The 21,751-nt window shown below is 41.2% G+C and overlaps 3 protein-coding genes across 42 annotated transcripts in view; 2 read left to right on the forward strand and 1 right to left on the reverse strand.

Moving 5' to 3' along the window:
• LOC131106407 (uncharacterized) overlaps positions 1-2,829 on the forward strand; it is a 6,927-nt gene extending 4,098 nt beyond the window's left edge. For 16 of the 39 annotated variants that reach the window (XM_058055446.1, XM_058055409.1, XM_058055428.1 and 13 more), the window contains 5 exons: positions 1-7; positions 91-1,083; positions 1,171-1,252; positions 1,322-1,422; positions 1,655-2,829. The exon at positions 1-7 is cut by the window's left edge. Coding sequence is in view for 4 of the 39 variants with exons in the window: in XM_058055449.1 (XP_057911432.1) it covers positions 1-7; positions 250-317; positions 895-951; positions 1,027-1,087; positions 1,171-1,223 (246 nt within the window). In the remaining 35 variants the exon portion in view is untranslated. Of the gene's footprint in view, positions 8-90; positions 1,088-1,170; positions 1,253-1,321; positions 1,423-1,654 lie in introns of those variants that run through there. The other 23 variants (XM_058055449.1, XM_058055450.1, XM_058055451.1 and 20 more) reach the window with 19 other exon arrangements.
• LOC131106606 (transient receptor potential cation channel subfamily M member 2-like) overlaps positions 1-6,534 on the reverse strand; it is a 15,914-nt gene extending 9,380 nt beyond the window's left edge. The window contains exons 1-2 of the mRNA XM_058055828.1: positions 6,522-6,534; positions 4,648-4,667 (exon numbers count right to left, since the gene is read on the reverse strand). Of these exons, the coding sequence (XP_057911811.1) occupies positions 4,648-4,667; positions 6,522-6,534 (33 nt within the window). The remainder of the gene's footprint in view (positions 1-4,647; positions 4,668-6,521) is intronic.
• A 7,235-nt stretch (positions 6,535-13,769) lies between these two features.
• raly (RALY heterogeneous nuclear ribonucleoprotein) overlaps positions 13,770-21,751 on the forward strand; it is a 32,957-nt gene continuing 24,975 nt past the window's right edge. For both annotated transcript variants that reach the window (XM_058055022.1, XM_058055023.1), the window contains exon 1: positions 13,770-13,848. In XM_058055022.1, the coding sequence (XP_057911005.1) occupies positions 13,789-13,848 (60 nt within the window). In that variant the 5' untranslated portion in view covers positions 13,770-13,788. The remainder of the gene's footprint in view (positions 13,849-21,751) is intronic.

The raw sequence follows: 21,751 nt of genomic DNA on the forward strand, positions 1-21,751 counted from the left end.
AACTGCAGTATGTATGTCTGCACCCAGCTAACTAACTTGGCCTCTTCAACTGCAGTATGTATGTATGTATGTATGCACGTATCCACACAGGTACCACAGTTGGCCTGCAGTTTGGATGCGACCAGAACCGGCTAACCGACTTGGCCACCAGAACTGCAGTATGTATGTCTGCACCCAGCTAACTAACTTGGCCTCTTCAACTGCAGTATGTATGTATGTATGTATGTATGTATGCACGTATCCACACAGGTACCACAGTTGGCCTGCAGTTTGGATGCGACCAGAACCGGCTAACCGACTTGGCCACCAGAACTGCAGTATGTATGTCTGCACCCAGCTAACTAACTTGGCCTCTTCAACTGCAGTATGTATGTATGTATGTATGTATGTATGTATGTATGTATGTATGTATGTATGTATGTATGTATGTATGTATGTTTGCACCCAGCTAACTAACTTGGCCTCTTGAACTGCAGTGTCTGCGTGCGTGCGTGCGTATGTATGTGCGTGCGCGCGTGCGTATGTATGTTTATGTGTATGTATGTTTGTGCGTGCGTGCGTGTGTGTGTATGTGTATGTATGTATATGTTTATGTGTGTGTGTGTGTATGTATGTATATATGTTTGTGTATGTATGTTTATGTATATGTGTGTGTGTGTGTATGTATGTGTGTATGTTTGTGTATGTTTGTGTATGTTTTTGTATGTGTGCGTGCGTACGTACGTATGTATGTATGTATGTGCGTGCGCGCGTGCATATGTATGTTTATGCGTGCGTGTGTGTGTATGTATGTATGTATATGTTTACGTGTATGTATGTATGTTTATGTGTGTTTGTGTTTGTGTGTGTGTTTTTGTGTGTGTTTGTGTGTGTGTTTGTGTGTGTGTTTTACAGGTACCACAGTTGGCCTGCGACCAGAACTGGCTAACCGACTTGGCCACCAGAACTGCAGTATGTATGTCTGCACCCAGCTAACTAACTTGGCCTCTTCAACTGCAGTATGTATGTATGCACGTATCCACACAGGTACCGCAGTTTGGATGCGACCAGAACCGGCTAACCGACTTGGCCACCAGAACTGCAGTATGTATGTCTGCACCCAGCTAACTAACTTGGCCTCTTCAACTGCAGTATGTATGTATGTATGTATGTATGCACGTATCCACACAGGTACCACAGTTGGCCTGTTGAACTGCAGTGTGGATGCAACCAGAACCAGCTAACTAACTTGGCCTCTTGAAGTGCAGTATTTGTATGTATTACGTATATATATTTATGTATTTGTGCACCCAGCTAACTAACCTGTCCTGTTGAACTGCAGTGTGGATGCAACCAGAACCAGCTAACTTACCTGTCCTGTTGAACTGCAGTTTGGATGCGACCAGAACCGGCTAACCGACTTGGCCACCAGAACTGCAGTATGTAAGTATGCACCTAGCTACTATGCCAGCAACTTTTCTCGATACACTCTACTAAATTGTACTTCACCAAATGTCTGAGCTGCCAAGTAATTTTTGGCAGACTAACTAAAACATGCTAGCTTATGATACTGACATATTGTGCTGAGTCGTGTTTCTACAGATGTCTGCTAAAGTGCTAAATCTCAATGTCAAATGCAAAATCTGAACTAACTGTCTTTATTTTTTTGTACCAGGTACCTTTTAAAGACGCGCAAGGATGGATACCTTCATGTGGAGTTGTGTTTTTAATCATCCATATTCATTCAACCACTTATTTGTTCTTATCCTTAAGGTAAGAGGTAAGGTAAGGTAAGCCTTTTTACTGGGTAAAAGCACAGACTTTGAAAACTTGCCATGGGGATAAACGTTGTCACACAAGTTAACCACTGTAAAAAAACAAAAAAGGCAAACTATTTAAACGTAAGGTCACACAAGTGTCAAAAGAATTTAAACACACTCACTGCGCAGTTTGTGTAAAAGGGGAAAAAATTCTTGTGTATGGTGTTTTCAAAAAGCAAAACAGAAACTTGTCACAAATGTATGAAATAACTTCTTAACAAGAGCTCTTGTGTGTGTCAAAATCAAAACAAAAATCAAAATGTGCAAACTTCACAAAAGCAAAAGGTGCAAAACATTGTTGGGACAAGTGTTAAAAGGTTGGTCACACAAGTTAACCACTGTAAAACTGGAACAAAATGTGTATACTGTGTCTGAAGGTTTAAAAAAAATAAAGAGGTCTTGTGTGTGTGTGTCATAATCAAAGCACTTGTGTGACAAACGACAGCTCTTGTGTTTGCCATGGTGTCAAAAACTGCAAACTTGGCAAAAAATTTGCAAAATGTTGTGACAAGTGTGATTTTTTTTTTTGAAGGTTTAAAAAAAAAACAAAAAACAAGAGGTCTTGTGTGTGTCATAATCAAAGCACTTGTGTGACAAATCTAAAAATAACACTAACTCAAAGGTTTTTTTTTTCAGGAAACACGGTAAAACAAAGGGTCACAAAAAATTGAATAACGACAGCTCTTGTGTTTGCCATGGTGTCAAAAACTGCAAACTTGACCAAAAAAAAAGCAAAAAATTTGCTAAATGTTGTGACAAGTGTGATGATTTTTTTTTTGAAGGTTTAAAAAAAAAAAAAAAAAACAAGAGGTCTTGTGTGTGTCATAATCAAAGCACTTGTGTGACAAATCTAAAAATAACACTAACTCAAAGGTTTTTTTTTCCAGGAAACACGGTAAAACAAAGGGTCACAAAAAATTGAATAACGACAGCTCTTGTGTTTGCCATGGTGTCAAAAACTGCAAACTTGACCAAAAAAAAAGCAAAAAAATTTGCTAAATGTTGTGACAAGTGTGGTGATTTTTTTTTTTTGAAGGTTTAAAAAAAAAAAAAAAAAACAAGAGGTCTTGTGTGTGTCATAATCAAAGCACTTGTGTGACAAATCTAAAAATAACACTAACTCAAAGGTTTTTTTTTCCAGGAAACACGGTAAAACAAAGGGTCACAAAAAATTGAATAACGACGGCTCTTGTGTTTGCCATGGTGTCAAACTGCAAACTTGACCAAAAAAAAAGCAAAAAATTTGCAAAATGTTGTGACAAGTGTGATTTTTTTTTTTTGAAGGTTTAAAAAAAAAAAACAAAAAACAAGAGGTCTTGTGTGTGTCATAATCAAAGCACTTGTGTGACAAATCTAAAAATAACACTAACTCAAAGGTTTTTTTCCAGGAAACACGGTAAAACAAAGGGTCACAAAAAACTGAATAACAGCGCTTGTGTTTGCCATGGTGTCAAAAACTGCAAACTTGACCAAAAAAAAAACAAAAAATTTGCAAAATGTTGTGACAAGTGTGATTTCTTTTTTTGCACGTTTAAAAAACAAGAGGTCTTGTGTGTGTGTGTGTGTCATAATCAAAGCACTAACTTTAAAAACACTTGTGTGACAAATCTAAAAATAACACTAACTCAAAGGTTTTTTTTTCCAGGAAACACGGTAAAACAAAGGGTCACAAAAAATTGAATAACGACAGCTCTTGTGTTTGCCATGGTGTCAAAAACTGCAAACTTGACCAAAAAAAAAGCAAAAAATTTGCTAAATGTTGTGACAAGTGTGGTGATTTTTTTTTTTGAAGGTTTAAAAAAAAAAACAAAAAACAAGAGGTCTTGTGTGTGTCATAATCAAAGCACTTGTGTGACAAATCTAAAAATAACACTAACTCAAAGGTTTTTTTTTCCAGGAAACACGGTAAAACAAAGGGTCACAAAAAATTGAATAACGACGGCTCTTGTGTTTGCCATGGTGTCAAAAACTGCAAACTTGACCAAAAAAAAAAGCAAAAAATTTGCAAAATGTTGTGACAAGTGTGATGATTTTTTTTTTTGCACGTTTAAAAAACAAGAGGTCTTGTGTGTGTGCGTGTGTGTCATAATCAAAGCACTAACTTTAAAAACACTTGTGTGACATATCTAAAAATAACACTAACTCAATCACCAAAGTTGTTTTTCCCCGCAGGAAAAATGGTAAAACAAAGGGCACACAAAAAACTGAATGACAGCTCTTGTTTGCCATGGTGTCAAAAACAAAAATCATAAACTGCAAACTTGACCAAAAAAAGGAAAAAATGTTGTGACAAGTGTGATGATTTTTTTTTTTGCACGTTTTTAAAAAAAAAAAAGAGGTCGTGTGTGTGTGTGTGTGTGTGTGTGTGACAAATCTAAAAAAAAAAACACTAAATCACCAAAGTTTTTTTCCCCCCAGGAAAAATGGTAAAACAAAACAACAGCTCTTGTTTGCTATGGTGTCAAAAATCAAAAACTGCAAACTTGACAAATAAAAAAGCAAAAATGTGCAAAACGTTGTGACAAGTGTAAAAGGTTTACTACTGTGAAACAAAACTTCATCATGAGGCCTTGTGTTTTGCCAAATGGACAAGAAATGACCGAGTATAACGATGCAGGATTGTGAATGGACAAAAAGTGCTTTGAAAGTTGACTGTATTGATACTGTGTGATACTATTGAATGCAGGTGAAAGAACAGTGATAAATATTGATTAATAAACCCTGGCTACAGACTGCCAGGAGAACACTATGGACCACAATGTGTCTTTATTCTATTATACCAGACAGACACCCAACATAAACACCAACACTGTGACCTCTGACCTCACATGTGTTCTTCCGTGCTTACCTTCTTAAGACACAGGATCACTGTGGGCCAAAATTCCTCCACAGCGCTTTAAGAGACTCATTGCAAGTTAACAAACACTTGATTGCAGTTGTTGCTGCTAAGAGTGGCTCAACACTTCCTCACATATTCCAGCACACTGATTGTCCAGGTTATTAAAAAAAATGCAGCTGCAAAGTCTCTTACATCACAACATTTATTGAACCATTTTCTGTTTATTTGCTCTACATTTGACTTTTATAGTTTGTTCTCCATTTTTGTACACTTTGTATTTACACACATTAAAATAAGTCTTTCTCCATTTTATACAGCATCAACAGTTACAAGTGCTCCTCACACCTCAAGTTTCCCGTCTTGTAGGTTTCATCTTGGTGCCAGGGCGCACGCACACACACACACGCACACACACACACACACACACACACGCGCGCACACAACTGTGTCGCACCACGAGACGGTCAAACACAACCAGCACGCACGGACGTACGTTCACGCATTTTGGATTTGGAGGGTGGGGGGGATTCATGTTGCATAGAAGTAACTCAGACAACGAGAACAAAAAATTTTGGTGCTGCAGATTGCTCAAATGCTTCTTTTTCGTGTGAAAATAAAACTCCTGAGACCATCCAATAGTCGACCGTTTGGCATCGATCGATAATAAATAGAACGCAAACAGCATTGTGTCGTGGGATGTGACGTCACAAAAACTACCTCTTTAAATAAACTGAGCGTATACACACCTACACAGACTCAACATATATACTGTATATCTATATATATTTAGATAGCTTTTCATTAATTCTATTGACGTGAGTTGGGTAGATTAAAGTGCATTAAAATGACTGAAAACAAAAATGGAACCTCCAAAGTTCTAAAAAAAAAATATTGCTAAAAAAAAGGAATGTTCTGCTTTTTGAGCGATCGCCATAATAAAAAAATCCTGCAGTACCTAGGAAACCCACTAGAGGCCAGTATTGCGCCACCGACATCTTTCTTCTACTGCTCCATTATTTTCCATTTTATTTTTTTTACTTTACGGCTACATTTTGACACATGAAGATTAAATAAAAAATATTAAAATGAGTTAAAACATTGCCTGTACAGTTAAAGACTTTTATGATAGTTTGACTCTGGAACACATAGTTTTCATGATTTCTTATAAGAAAACTAGCTTTTCAAAGCTAGCTGTGATCGACTTTGGAGGTTCCATTGGGCTGATCCAGCCAACGTGTTTTGCAACATTTTCTTCAATGCCAGCAGACGTAATAATAACAATAATAATAATAAAAACATACAGCTTTAACACGGTGTCAGGCCTTTGATGAAATGTCCATAGCTATCATGGATGTATATATACAATCACCACATACAGTAACCTCGTTTTGGTGGATAATCTACTGCTTTTCAACACAATGACGCTAAGTGAAAGTGCATGTATGTACACTACTGGTGGACACCTAGCTTAGCTTGGCTATTATTGTTAAATCAAAACCTGTTTTCATTTAAGACAGTTGAATCACTTAAGGACAGGAAGCGTGTTGGCACGTGTGGTGAGAAGGATGGAAGGAAAAAAAGAGGGGGAGGGGGGGTGCTGGGCAGCCTTAAAACATGCAGGTGAGCATCGCTGAGGCCGGGGCGGGCCTGGGGGTGGTGGCAACGTAAGGCAAGCGGACAGCGTGCAGGCCACTCCATGCGTGAGGAGTAAAATAAACAAGTGCACTTTCATGAAAATAAAAGTTACAAAATCATAAGCATGGCATGTTTTTTCTTTTTATAGGTGTGTGGGGGGGGGGGGTCATAGAACTTAAGTTGTCACTAAGCTACAGCATAAAACCACTTTTGGTCGTGTTTCTCCACAATATATGGGAAGTACCTACCGCACGGTCCCATTGTTGCGAATTTTTTTTATGGCGGTTCGGGGCGTCGGACGAGACGTGACCGCGCACCCGCCTCGCCGCCGGTGTCGCCCCCTCCTGGTGGAAATTTGTAAATGCCGTAACTCCCTTACCGCTTATCCGATCGCCGCGGTTTTTCGTACGGCGCGTCCGCGCGCCCGTCCGGACCCGCGCGCGCCCCCGACCCGCGCGTACCCCCGACCGCGTCGGGGTGCTCGAGCCCGCTCATCACTGCTTGCAGTTTTAATTATTCATTAATTTTAGTTTTTAAATTCAAGTGTGGGGAAAAATCAGCTAATTAAAGGTAAAGGCCATACACTCTAGCTCACATACACACATACAATCAGTATTTGGAAAGGCTCCTCAGGGAACATTCAATTACACACGCTGTAAGCAATTAGCAGCAGCGCTATAGACAACAAAGTGAATGATGGTGGACACACACACACACACACACACAGATCAATAGTCTGATTGAGAAGGTAGCTGCTGAAGTTAACAAACCTGCTGATAGGTGCGTGTGTGTGTTAGAAATAAAAGTTAAAACCCATTTTTACTCTCACTCCCACTTTTGAATCCAAAATGTCTCTTCCAGCAACAACGTGCTCAAATGTTTGTTAGTTACGTTAGTTGCCAGGCAGAACGTTTTATGCATTGCTCACATACCTGTAAAAAAATAAGATAGTCCCGACTAGCAAGGCAGTGGGATACACTGCCCCAGACAGCAAGGCAAGGACAGGGAGAGTTGGCAGTCAGACACTTTACAAATACGTCATCATTTACTTCATGGGAGCTAAGTTCCGACACCACCAGAAAGTCATGGAGGTGCCCATAAAAATGTTTATTTTTTAACAAATCCTGTGATTTCAAACATTTGCAATAAAAGTGATGTAATGATGCAATGGGAATGGGAATGGGAATGGTAATGGTAATGGTTTAATTTCGTTTGAACATGCATCAGATTACAATTGAGTGCATCCCATAATCAGTTCCCAGTTCCACATGTCCAAAAGGAGTAGGAAGAAGCAAAGCTTATTAAATCCTACCCCTCCATCTGGTACTTTTACAATCAGTAACTGTTACATTTGTTCACTTCCTGCTTTCAATAATACAGTTTATACGTTTTTTTTGTTTGTTTGTTTGTTTTTTTAATAATGCACCTCGTACCGAAGTATAAGGTGATATGACCATCCAATGACATAATGGGTACCATATACTATATACATAATTGGTACTCAAAATATTTAATTTAATTTAATTTAATTTAATTTAATTTAATTTAATTTAAGTTCATTTAATTTTATTTAATTTAGTGATATATATAGCACATCATGACTGGTTCAAGACTCTTCATCCTTGTATTTAGCAAACATCAACTGCTTGTATTGTTTCTTGAATTGGCTCATCGTTGTGCATTGTTTGATTTCCTTACTCAATCCATTCCATAGTTTGATTCCACATACTGAAATGCTATGGCTAGCATAACGTAGTCCTAGCATATAAGTGTTTCAAATGTACTTCTTCCCTGAGATCATATTTCTCCTCTCTTGTAGAGAAGTATTGGATGACATTTTTAGGTAATTGGTTATTTTTAGCCTTATGCATTATTTTAGCTGTTTGAAGATGAACTATATCAGCAAGTTGAAGTATTTGTGATTTTAGAAATAAGGAGTTAGTATGTTCTCTGTAGGCGGCATTATGAATTATCCTTACTGACCTTTTTTGCAGTACATTTAGTGAGTGAAGATTGCTTTTATAGTTATTAGCCCATATTTCCACACAATAAGTAAGATATGGTAGAACCAGAGAGCAATAAAGAGTGTGGAGAGATTTCTGATTGAGAACATTGTGATTATTAAATTAGATTCAGTTCCGGAACCCTTCTCTTCTCTCTTCAATTGCCAATGTTCACTCGCCTCGACAATGCAGGTTTAAACCCTAAATACGCCTCACACGCTTATTAAACACATTTGTGAATTTTCGCAATGTGAGATTCTATTATTTTTGTACTTAGAGCGTAGAAAACCTGCTTACGACCTTCTAAATACGCTTTTTTACATTATTAGAGCACTTTTGACATGAAAACTCCCCTTTAATCACCTTTACACTGCTATTACCCAATATAGCAGACATAATAACAGAAAATAAGACCTAAATAAGGCTGTGTGATGGTGCTAGGGGAGATGAGTGGGAGTGGATAGAAAGGGAAGTGATGTCAGAGTTGAGTTTCAGTGATTATTATTATTGCAATGCCTTTGAATTTGTCTTCTGAATGCCTTATAATTTAGTATTTGACTACATTTAGCCATTGTTATGCTTGGAAATGCTTATTTTAGGCAAACAATACGTAAAATGCTGCTGGCTGGTTTTGGTGGGGCACCGCCTCGCTTGCCCCATATGCAAGTTCCTCACCGGTCTTTATTGGCCCGTTTGTCACATTTAAGCCATGTTCCCGTGTCATGATGTGACGATTGTGACGAGGAGTGCTTCTGACACCCGCGATGAATAATCGATGGACTGACGCCATTAGTGTCATCTCATCATGAGCGTGACTGCTCTGTCAGAGGATTTCGTTCATTAAAAGGTGACCGCCGTGATGGCTGTGTGAGTACGACACGGCTCACCGGACAAGTACACTCAACTCTGCTGTCCTCTCCCCTGTCGTCTTGTGTTTTACACTGGGCTGATGATGGAGGGACGCTGGGTGGACTTTATGGAAAGGCTAAGAATGACTTTAATGATGATCACTTTGATTTCTAGCACACTATCACTCGAGAAACAAAATGCTACATCATTGCTGGGGTCCTTGTAGAAATGTTGAACAAGCTGCTGCACTAATTGGATGTGTGTGTGTGGGTGTGTGTGTGCTTACCCACACAGCACAGTGACATTTAAATCATTGACTTTAAGGCAATGGTTCACATTTAAAGGTGCCGTGTTTGCATGCTAAATATCAGCTTCTTCTCTGCTCAAAGCTGAAGACTTCAGAGACACCAAATGTTGGCCGGGGGGGCTGATTTAGTAAGTTCACCCCCCCCCATAAAGATATAAACTGTCTATAGTAGAACTATAGTAGGTTTACTGTAGCAGAGAGAGAATGTACCATATTTTTATAAGGCAAAACTAAATGGTGAGTTTAGTTGAGTTAAGTTTGGTTTAGCCGAGTCCTCACCAAAGTAGCACAACAACAGTTTTACAGGTTTTGGAACTCACCGGATTACAAGGAGCATCGTTGATTTTTCATAAAATTAAAGAAATCCATTCATTCATTTTCTACCGCTTTTTCCTCACAGCTGTCTTTGGGCGAGAGGCGGCGTACACCCTGGACTGGTGGCCAGCCAATCACAGGGCACATATAGACAAACAACCATTCACACTCACATTCATACCTATGGACAATTTGGAGTGGCCAATTAACCTAGCATGTTTTTGGAATGTGGGAGGAAACCGGAGTACCCGGAGAAAACCAACACATGCACAGGGAGAACATGCAAACTCCACACAGAGATGGCCGAGGGTGGAATTGAACTCTGGTCTCCTCGCTGTGAGGTCTGCGTGCTAACCACTCAACCGCCGTGCCGCTTTAAAGAAATCCAGAAAACATGAAATAAAGGTTATCCATTTATTTGTATTAGATCAACCTGCAAGCGTTCTGACCCCCACAGATCACTTTTTATTTTAGTTGAGGCCCTTTTAAGAAAATACTCCTCAACCAAACTCATCATACACCTGTCACTCAAACACTCTTCCATTCATATCGCTCAAGACTGCAGTTTTAAACCAGATTAGAATGGACCACAAAAGATTGTAGACCTACACAAGAATGGACTGGACTGGACTACAAGACCATCAAAAGATTGTAGACCTACACAAGACTGGACTGGACTACAAAATCATCAAAAGATTGTAGACCTACACAAGACTGGACTGGACTACAAAATCATCAATAAGATTGTAGACCTACACAAGACTGGGCTGGACTGGACTACAAGACCATCAAAAGATTGTAGACCTACACAAGACTGGACTGGACTGGACTACAAGACCATCAAGAGATTGTAGACCTACACAAGACTGGACTGGACTACAAAGTCATCAATAAGATTGTAGACCTACACGAGACTGGACTGGACTACAAAGTCATCAATAAGATTGTAGACCTACACGAGACTGGACTGGACTACAAAGTCATCAATAAGATTGTAGACCTACACAAAATTGGAAAGGACTGCCAGACCATTCAACAAGATTGTATCACCGCACAAGACCGGAATAGACTCTAAGCCCATCAACAAGATGGGGGACCTGGACAAAACTGGAATGTACCACAAGACCATCACAAAAAAATTGTAGACATGCACAAGACTGGAATGGACTACAAGACCAAGAAATTGAAGATAACCATCAATCATCCTTGCTCTGGAGCTCCATGAAAGATTCCACCTGGTTGGGTAATTATGATTATGAGAAAAGTGAGGCCGCAAAGGCAATCCCACAAAGGCATGGAGGAGCTGCTTGATGATGTCAAGAGAGTTGGGAGCACAGTAAGCAGGAAAAGCATCATTGGGACACTTTTGTGTCATGCCCGCCAATCCTCCTGCACAAGAAGACACATGTACTGACTCGGATCAACCTGAATGACTCAAGGCTTGAGAGAATACGTTGTGGCCCCCGGGCCGCACTTTGAACACCCCTGTCCGAAGAAGTAAGTGAACAGGAAAAGAATCAGTATTTTTTGAGCAATTATTAATGAAGAGGAAGTGAAGGAAGTGCGTTCGAAGAGAGAATGTTTGCAGAAGTGCAGTCCAGCAGAAATGAAATCTTCTCTGACTGAATGACTGCTGAAGTTCACTCATGTCCCTGAGCAACACCACAGTGACACTTTACCCTCCATCAGTATGTGTGTGTGTGTGTGTATATGTGTGTGTCCTGGGGTGCCAATAAGCCACCATTAGATAAGCTCAGATGTCTGCAGCCTGCAGCTTCCTGCTCTCAACACCTTTTGACACCGATGCACAAAACAGACGATGCTCTACTCGCTCTCCAATCGCATGGCCTCAGCAATAAAATACTTCAATAATTAGAATAAGCAGTACCACAGCGTTAAAGTCGTTACATGACATCACTTTACTTTGTACACAGGGAGGTAATGAAGACACACACGCACACACCTCGTCTGCTCTTGGTTCACACAACGGAAACATGTTTTTACCGTAAGCATCTGCCTTCTTTGTTCAACAGTTTGACTGATCACAGGTCTCCGTTTACAACCCCATAAGTCATTAGTCAACAGGGAGGCGGGTGTGATTGGAGCTACAAGTGATGATGACCGTCCACCAGCACACGACCAATAGAAAGCCCGATGTACGATGTACGATGCCCGATGCGTCAAACTCCTTCTCACATATGTGGCATGTGGAAATTGGAATGACGTGTGCTGATGTATTAATTGTCAATGACAATTTTAGCCTTCGGTCCCAAAATTACTATTAGAGCCAAAGGTCACATAAGTACCCCATCTTCATAGCTGTCTCCAGCAATACCTGTTATGACGGACTATTAAAGTAATCAAGAGATTTTGAGAATAAAGTAAAAAAAAATTATGGCAATAAAGTTGTAAATTAAGGAGAAAAAAAGGTGTAAGTTTATGATGGAGTATTAAAATAATCTGAGATTTTGAGAATAAAGTCATAAATTTATGGCAATAATTTGTAAATTAATGAGAAAAATGGGTGTAAATTTATGAGCAAAAAGTCCCAAGATTATCTTTGCCCAAGACCAAAGGTCACATAAGTACACCTTCTTCATAGCTGTCTCCAGCAATGCCTGTTGTGACGGACTATTAAAATAATCTGAGATTTTGAGAATAAAGTCATAAATTTATGACAATAATTTGTAAATTAAGGAGAAAAATGGGTGTAAATTTATAAGCAAAAAGTCCTGAGATTATCTTTGCCCAAGACCAAAGGTCACATAAGTACCCCCTCTTCATACCTGTCTCCAGCAATACCTGTTATGATGGACTATTAAAATAATCTGACATTTTGAGAATAATTTTGAGAATAAAGTCATAATATATGGCAATAATTTGTAAATTAACGAGAAAAATGGGTGTAAATTTGTGAACAAAAACTCCTAAGATTATCTTTGCCCAAGACCAAAGGTCACATAAGTGCCCCCTCTCCGTAGCTGTCTCCAGCAATGCCTGTTACGACGAGTATTAAAATAATCTGACTGAGATTTTGAGAATAAAGTCATAAATTTATGGCAATAATTTGTAAATTAACGAGAAAAATGGGTGTAAATTTATGAGGAAAAAGCCCTAAGATTATCTTTGCCCAAGACCAAAGGTCACATAAGTACCCCCTCTTCATAGCTGTCTCCAGCAATGCCTGTTACGACGAGTATTAGACCTACACAAGACTGGACTGGACTGGACTACAAGACCATCAAAAGATTGTAGACCTACACCAGACTGGACTGGACTACAAAGTCATCAATAAGATTGTAGACCTACACAAGATTTGAATGGACTACAAGACTATCAAAAGATTGTAGACCTACACAAGACTGGACTGGACTACAAGACCATCAAAAGATTGTAGACTGACACAATAAAAAAATAGTGACAAAAAAGTTTAATGCAATTAGTATTTAATTTTTATTATATACTGACTGGCTCTAGCCCTCAGGCCGTACTTTGGACACCCTTATTATTGAGAGTAAAAGAAAGTTCTACGGGAGTACTTTGTCCACCGCATTAACAAATACAACACATTATTGAAGAATGAACCCCACCCGGTAACCATGACAACCGCCTCAGCAACATCTTCACTCATCATCCTCAGGTTGCTACAGAGGGCACCGTTGGGATGGTAAAGAGAAGGAAAACTTCTGCCAATCTGTTAATCAAAAAGCTTCCAGAAGCTTCCACCTGCTTCACATTTGTACGCATGTTGGACCTGCTCCTCAGCGGAGCCCCCGGGAAAGACTCCTCCTCCAAAGCGGCACCTGTTAGGACGGCATGCGTCCAGGAATGCGTTTAACCTGCTGCACGTCTTTTGTTGTCATGGTGACGGCCGAGGAGGGCTGCAGGTGGAGCCACAGAGGACTTGTCAACACAAGCCAGCGCGACACGGGAGGCTTCCCCACTTCTGGTTCTTGTTTCGGTCCAAATGAGCTGACTGTCAACGCTCCAATGACGCATGGAGCCGGCTGGCCCCTCCTCCCCGCATCCCTCCATCGCTCCATGCACGCGTTCACTCATCAGAGGAGCAGCACTCCGCCTCTTCATCTTCTCTGTGCAAAGGTCAGTCCGTCATCTTCTTTCTCTTCCTACATTTTAATGACTTTATTCCTGCATGAGCATTTGTTTCTGTATCACACAGTGTGTATTTTTACAACGTGCCTCATTTTCTTTACAACTTGACACAAGGAAAGCTAAACTTACTTCGAACACAAACAGAAATCCAAACTTTCCACGCCACATTTGATGTATTCAACAAATAACTCTTCACACTAAGTCAAAACCGTGTTCCACAAAACGGAGGTGTCTTTGAAAGCCACTAAAAGACCTGTCAGTGTGATAAGTGGACATTCCACTAATCTTCATCTAGGAGAGGAATAATACCGGTGGGAGCAATTTCATACAATACGGAAATATAAAAGCATCAAGCGTCTTTATGTTCTCATCTGGAGACATTCATCCACTTCCGGCACACAAAGTGTTGCTGATCCAGCAAAGCTCAGGAAGCTCTGGCAAAAGATTCTGCTGTGTTCATTTTCATTACAGAATCATAACTTATCAGAATCAGTCCCGTAGGATGCACCCTTGACACTCCTGATGAGACGTTTAAGACCAGTTGAAAAACTGCAAAAATGTACATTGTGCACTGTTAGATTGTGAAGAGGTTATCAGTTTCAAAATGCAAAAAAGTGAGTATGTGATTTATTCAAACAAGCTTTAAAGCCCCAATGCCCCTTAAAACAGAAACATGTTGAAATAAGGAGCCAGCAATGACTCGCTATGCCATTGGTGTTAATCAGTTGACAAATGGCTTCTGGCATGCTTGATGCCAGTGTTTCCAGGAGGCTTCACAGAGGGCATCTACTCTCTGGCCAACCAGTCCACCTTGAAAGACCTTCTTTTGAAACTTTAGCTTGGTGAGTGGATGTGGCACCGCACGTTCGTTTTGCCATCATACAGGGTTAACTCCATTAACTCCTCTGCACTAGCTCGCTATACGCTAACAGCGGAAAATACTACTACGGTGTTGTGACCGCTTTTTGTCGCCTGCCAGAGAGTTGCTCAGAGTTGCATTGCAAAATGGCGATTGCACACGTGCACGAGAATGTGCTATTATGCCTTTTCCACTTTTCTGACATATAAATGTAGTTAGAATTTTGTATTCTCGTGTTAAATGATACCAAAGTTTCAGATAATGAGGTTTTTGCTCAGTTTCAAAAAGCTTGGTAAAACTGCCTCTTTGTGATGTCACAGAGGGGCTGACTTCCTTATATGGGCATGGCTGTAAGCCAGATAAAGTCTCTCCACCAAGCGCTGCTCCGCTGTTTACTTGCTAGCAATGCCTCAAAAGGGAAAGCCACATTTGTTTCCAATTCCTAAATACGCCACCATCAGGCACAAGCGGTTGGAGTTCCTGATTCCCTACCAGCAAAATAAATTTATTTTAATCTGTCAAGGGCATTTCACACTGGACTGTTTTGGGAACATGGACCAGTATGGAGCTGGACTAGCTGACAAACTAGTGCTGCTGCTGAAGCCTGACGCCTTTGCTAATGGTAATGGTTTTATTTCATTTCAACATGCATCAGATTACAATTGAGTGCATCCCATAATCAGTTCACAGTTCCACATGTCCAAAAGGAGTAGGAAGAAGCAAAGCTTATTAAATCCTACCCCTCCATCTGGTACTTTTACAATCAGTAACTGTTACATTTGTTCACTTCCTGCTTTCCATAACACAGTTTAAGACTTTTTAATTTATTTTCATTTTTTATAATGCACCTTGTACCCAAGTACGAGGTGATATAAGCATCCAATGCCATAATGGGTACCATAGTAAGTGTCAATATAGTGATATATATATATAGCACATCATGACTGGTTCAAGACTCTTCATCCTTGTATTTAGCAAACATCAACTGCTTGTATTGTTTCTTGAATTGGCTCATTGTTGTGCATTGTTTGATTTCCTTACTCAATCCATTCCATAGTTTGATTCCACATACTGAAATGCTATGGCTTTTTATGGCCTTTTATGGCCTTTCCAACGTTACTTGTGAAATAGTCCGAAGGGCAAGTAGTAAGTATTAGTTTATCAGTGTCCTAAGTGTGTTTATTTTGCGTAAGTCATGGAGCAAAAGTGCTTGTCTGTGTAGCATCATAGCATCGTGGAAGCGGGGATACTAATAGCCTTTTGCCACCACAATTAGTGGCTCTACCCACGTTTTTTACACACTCGTAGTCCCACAAAACACATTACCGATGCTGTAGAAAACCGCTGAAGCTAACGCTAAAATGCTAACGCTACTTACCATTGAGGGGAGTCTTGTAATAACCTCTTTTCTTGAGAAACTTCAGGCTGTCCAGCCTCTACTTCCGGATTGGATTCGGGATCCAACACATATGGCTGTATGTTAAAAGCCAACATTTGAATTTATTATCAACTCCTGTACCGTTCGTCTACTCAGTTAGCGGCACAAACCGGAACTCTTTCTATATACTCGGGAGTGTGACCAACCACAGCAGTGGTGGGCGTGGGCGTGCCATAGGTGAAAATACATTAAAACAGACCGTTTTCGTGGGAATCACAAAGTCCGAGTAAATACAGCTGAATAGATGCAGATTCTGGAAAAACGAGAACACTTTCTGTGCTGGTTATTGTGTGTAGCTGCTCTATAGGAGTCCACAACTCAATACAAAAGGCTGAAAAATGAGCATAATAGGTCCCCTTAAACTGTCTCGTGGTTGGTGCTCTGGTGCAAATTCCAAATTGCCGATTTTGTGGCATTGAAAGAGACGAGACGTCTGAAGTTGATTTTTCTTCTTAAAAGCCTTCCCTGGCAGATGCCGTTTGATGATGATTGGACCGCACTTGGCACCAGTAACAACCTTCATTTGGGTCGACGTTGGTCTTTGTTTTGACGGACAGCCAATGGAAGCCTCCAGCTCAGGGCCGGTGACATTTTTGGGGGTACACCAATTGACTGTTTTGTTCCATAACCCTCAGGATCTTTGAAGAAGGCTCAAAGGCTGTCTTACTGCGTCCAACCTCAGTGGAAATGGTGCACTTTGAGAGGCTTTGCTTGTGCAGCTCAGCAATCTTCTTGTTGCATTTTGAAGCTCAACTTCCACCCTCCTGAAGATCCAACATGCAAAATTCTTGCAAAAAAGTATACACTATATAATGTATCGCAGGGGTGTTGTGGAATACCTTTTTATTAATTAAAAAACACAAAAATCAATTCAAAGTACTTCATGACATCCTAAAAAATGATATGGCATTAATAAGAATCTGTGCTTCGTGTTTAGAGGGTTAAAGGTCAAATCAATGATGCTGCGTTTGCTGATGATTGCAGACATTGCTCCCATCTTCATCCTGTTGTCTGGACCCAAACAAAGAAATTGATACGTTGACAACACACATGATTTAGTAGCACGAAGGGCAGCTTATCATTCCACATATACCCTGAGGAATATTCATATATTTGGCCAGTGAGCGTCCATAAAAGGGGTCATACATTCTCCCGGAAGAAATCAGTGTGAGTTGAAAAGGTCAGCAAGGTGAGGATGGGGGGGAGGGGTCCACACATTAAGGACATTAGCTGGGGCTAATGCTCCTCATCCCGCCTGCTGCTGCTTACTCCCTCGGAAGCAAGCAGGAAGGACAGATGGAGGAGTGTCAGCCATTTTGACTCACCGTGTTGTCATTTCTTTGTTAAAGCAGTGACGTTTGTCCGTCAAAGATACACAAAAAGGGCAGCAGGGGGGGTGATAAACAACTTCAATAGATGACACGCCTCCTTTATGGCACCCCCACCCTCCAAGAAAGTCGAGTTAATGTAATTATTTTTATTTGATTTTTTTTACACTATCAAATTACAGCATAAGTGATTTAAGAATACGTTTCACATCATAATATTAAACGCATTTCTGTCGCTACAGAAATGACACTTTCTCATTTGCTCTCCGTATCGTATAGCCACATTTTATGTCTGTTTTTAAAATTGTGTTTTCTTTCTTCCTTTCTTTCTTTCTTTCTTTCTTCCTTTTTTAGAATTGTCTTTTCTTTCTTCCTTTCTTTCTTTCTTCCTTTCTTTCTTTCTTCCTTTTTTTCTTCCTTTTTTAAAATTGTGTTTTCTTTCTTCCTTTCTTCCTTTCTTCCCTTCCTTTCCTTCCTTTCTTCCTTTCCTGCCCTTCTTCCTTTCTTCCCTTCTTCCTTTCTTCCCTCCTTCCTTTCTTCCCTTCTTCCTTCCTTCCTTCCTTCCTTCCCTTCTTCCTTCCTTCCCTTCTTCCTTCCTTCCTTCCCTTCTCCCTTTCTTCCCTTCTTCCCTCTTCCCTTCTTTCTTCATTTCTTCCTTCTTCATTTCTTCCTTCTTCATTTCCTTCCCTTCTTCATTTCCTTCCCTTCTTCCTTTCCTTCCCTTCTTCCCTTCCCTCTTCCCTTCCTTCCCTTCCTTCCCTTCCCTCTTCCCTTCCTTCCCTTCCCTCTTCCCTTCCTTCCCTTCCTTCCCTTCCTTCCCTTCCTTCCCTTCCTTCCCTTCCTTCCCTTCCTTCCCTTCCTTCCCTTCCTTCCCTTCCTTCCCTTCCTTCCCTTCCCTCTTCCCTTCCTTCCCTTCTTCCCTTCTTCCCTTCCTTCCCTTCTTCCCTTCTTCCCTTCTTCCCTTCTTCCTTTCCTTCCCTTCTTCCTTTTTTCCCTTCTTCCCTTCCTTCCCTTCCTTCCCTTCCTTCCCTTCCTTCCCTTCTTCCCTTCTTCCCTTCCTCCCTTCCTTCCGTCCCTTCCCTTCCTTCCCTTCCTTCCCTTCTTCCCTTCCTTCCGTCCCTTCCCTTCTTCCTTTCCTTTCCTTCCTTCCCTTCTTCCCCGCCTTCCTTCTTCCTTGCCTTCCTTCTTCCTTCCCTATTCCTTCCCTCTTCCTTGCCTTTCCTTCCTTCTCCCTTCCTTCTTCCTTCCCTTTCCTTCCTTTTTCCTTCCCTTTCCTTCCTTTTTCCTTCCCTTTCCTTCCTTCTTCCTTTCCCTTTCCCTTTCCCTTCCCCTTCCTTCCTTCCTTCACCCTTTCCCTTCCTTCTTTCTTTCCTTTCCTTCCTTCTCCCTTTCCCTTTCCCTTCTTCCTTCCTTCCTTCCTTCCTTCCTTCTTCCTTTCCCTTTCCCTTCTTCCTTCCCTTCTTCCTTCCTTCCCTTCTTCCTTCCCTTCCCTTCTTCTTTTCCTTCTTCCTTCCCTTCCCTTCTTCCTTTCCTTTCCCTCTTCCTTTCCCTTTCCCTTCTTCCTTCCTTCCTTTTTCCTTTCCCTTTCCCTTCTTCCTTCCTTCCTTCCTCCTTTCCCTTTCCCTTCTTCCTTCCTTCTTTCCCTTTCCCTTTCCCTTCTTCCTTCCCTCCTTCCCCCCTTCCTCTCTTCCTCCCTCCCTCCCTCTCTTTCTTTTGTTGCCTTGCCGATTTTTCTAGCCTCTTCAATCTTCCTGTGTCTTCAAACACTCACTTCCTTCTTCGTCCTCTGCGTGGGTGACGTACGTGCGTTTGTCCTCCCCCTGAGGACTCTAAGTGGGTTTCGAATAGAGGATAAGGGAATCTTAAAGAACCAAATTATAGAATGAGAACCGGATTGTTTATTCCTGACAACAATACCTAATACAGACGTCCGGGCTTATCTGCAGTCCCTGTATGCCTACAAGTAAGCGGGTCTTATTACAGCGCAGCTGCAGAAAAGCACCCTTCCTTTCCCTGCCCGGCCTTTTATACACTCAAGATTGTGTAAGAGGCTGGAGTCCTGGACCAATCAGCTTTCGTCACTGCCCTTCCTTGAACCGCTTTCATGGTGTTTCTCCTTTTGTTTGTTCGCTGGGGCATCAAGGCATCTTTTCCTTTGTTCGCAGGGGCATCTAGGCGGCTGGAACATTCTGCTTTTCCTTTGTTGCAAAGCAAGCTGTCTTATGCGTCCTTGATGTTTCCACCTTAACTGTCAGTTGTCACGTTAGTCCTTTTTTGTGTGGGTGCGTGTATAAGTATCTTTTGTCTGTATTTGTGAGACTATGTGTTTGTTTTAGCTTTTATCTTTAGCTAGCAAAATTGAGCAAATATCTTCAGTTGAAGTAAGCGATTCTTCAAAGCGGAAAAAAATCCTCAATTATTTTGTGTAATTGAGGTATTCCCAATATTTAAATAATGATGAGAATTTTGGCTGCTCAGTGAGTAGGTGCCGCTACACGCCCCCCCTCTATCCAAAAGCACACACAACGACAAACGCAATGCTTTTGATGTTTTTTAATGCAAAATCAACAATGACATTAGCACTCCCCCAACTCACTGCTGCCACAATTAGGCTGCCGTCCTGTGGGAAAGACAAGCTGCTGATCATGTGATGTTTGGATTTAAAGGAACAGTACGCAGTGCTGACTGACACAAAGATGATGTCGTCCTCAATGTGATTCTTTGCTGCATGACCTCTGATGAGATGAGAGATGATCAAATAGATGAGAAGCGAGACATTTGCGTCTTCACTCTGATGTCCAAAGCACGGCAGGTGTTTTGGCGATGAAAGCCTCTAATGGACCAACAAGCAGATGAATCAAAGGAGCATTTTTGTCTGTCTTTGAGTGACCTTTCCTTTCATGCTCCTGCTCAGAGCCAAAGGAGGGACAGTAACGTCTTTGTTGATTGTTCCTTCTTGTTTCACAACTCATCCACCAACATGTTTCAGTCAGTCGCTCTTCAAGATGGCCGCACTTCCCGCATTGTGCAGTCCATCAAGATCATTTCACAATGATGCAAAGGAAGTAATGACCTGCTTTCTTCCTTTCCTTAAGACAACAAGCAAACGGCTGTCAAAATGCTTCTTTGCCCAAAGGAGTTTTGAATTGATTGCTACTGGACTCTTCGGGTTGTCTTTGAATGCAATTCACCTCCCATCTGAGTAGGCTTAATCAGTTCCCACTCAAAGACTCTAGTCTGTCCTGTTTGTGTAGAGCTGTTAAGACTAGGTAGGACAGCTCAACCTTAACTAAATAGGCCGGCTATAGTCTGTCTAATCTCTCTAGTCCCGCATGTGTCTAGAGCTGTTCATCAGTTCACACTCAAAGACACCAGATAGGACATCTGTAGCTCCATCCATCCATCCATCCATCCATCCATCCGTCCATCCATCCATCCTACCATCCATCCATCCATCCATCCATCCATCCATCCATCCATCCATCCATCCATCCATCCATCCATCTATCCTACCATCCATCCATCCATCCATCCATCCTACCATCCATCCATCTATCTATCCATCCATCCATCCATCCATCCTACCATCCATCCTACCATCCATCCATCCTACCATCCATCCATCCATCCATCCTACCATCCTACCATCCATCCATCCTACCATCCATCCATCCATCCATCCATCCATCTGTCTATCCTACCATCCATCCATCCATCCATCCATCCATCCATCCATCCATCCATCCGATACGCATAAACTGATGCATGAACTGATGAAGGCTGCTCACAGACTAGAACTGTTCTATCTATCCAAAGACCAGCTAGGACAGAAATAGTCTGACTCAGCCTTAGTTTCCCTAGAGCTGTCATTCATCAGTTTGTGTTCAAAGACTAGATAGGACAGCTCGAGGCTGACTACTCTGTCTCATCCTTAGACTGTGCTGTCCTTCAGTTCACACTCAAAAACCAGGTAGCAGCTCTAGTCGGTACTCGCTGTACTCTGTGTAGTTCTTCCCAGACGCGTCACGTCGAGCAGACATGTAGCAGCGCATCAAAATGGCTTCTATTTTAACCAGTCTGGCATTTCACACCAGCCAACACAAACGCACGTCCAACGCACATCGTGTTTTTACGTGGCACAAAACATAGACTTCAGGTCTATTTTTGATGCGTTTATGCGTAAATTCAGCAGCATGCTAGTAGGAGAAACACTGGAAAACAGCTTCTGGTGTCAAAATAAACTTCCACTTTTTAGGAAAACATAGG

The sequence above is a fragment of the Doryrhamphus excisus genome, chromosome 18 (genome assembly GCF_030265055.1).
Source record: "Doryrhamphus excisus isolate RoL2022-K1 chromosome 18, RoL_Dexc_1.0, whole genome shotgun sequence".
Taxonomy (NCBI): domain Eukaryota; kingdom Metazoa; phylum Chordata; class Actinopteri; order Syngnathiformes; family Syngnathidae; genus Doryrhamphus; species Doryrhamphus excisus.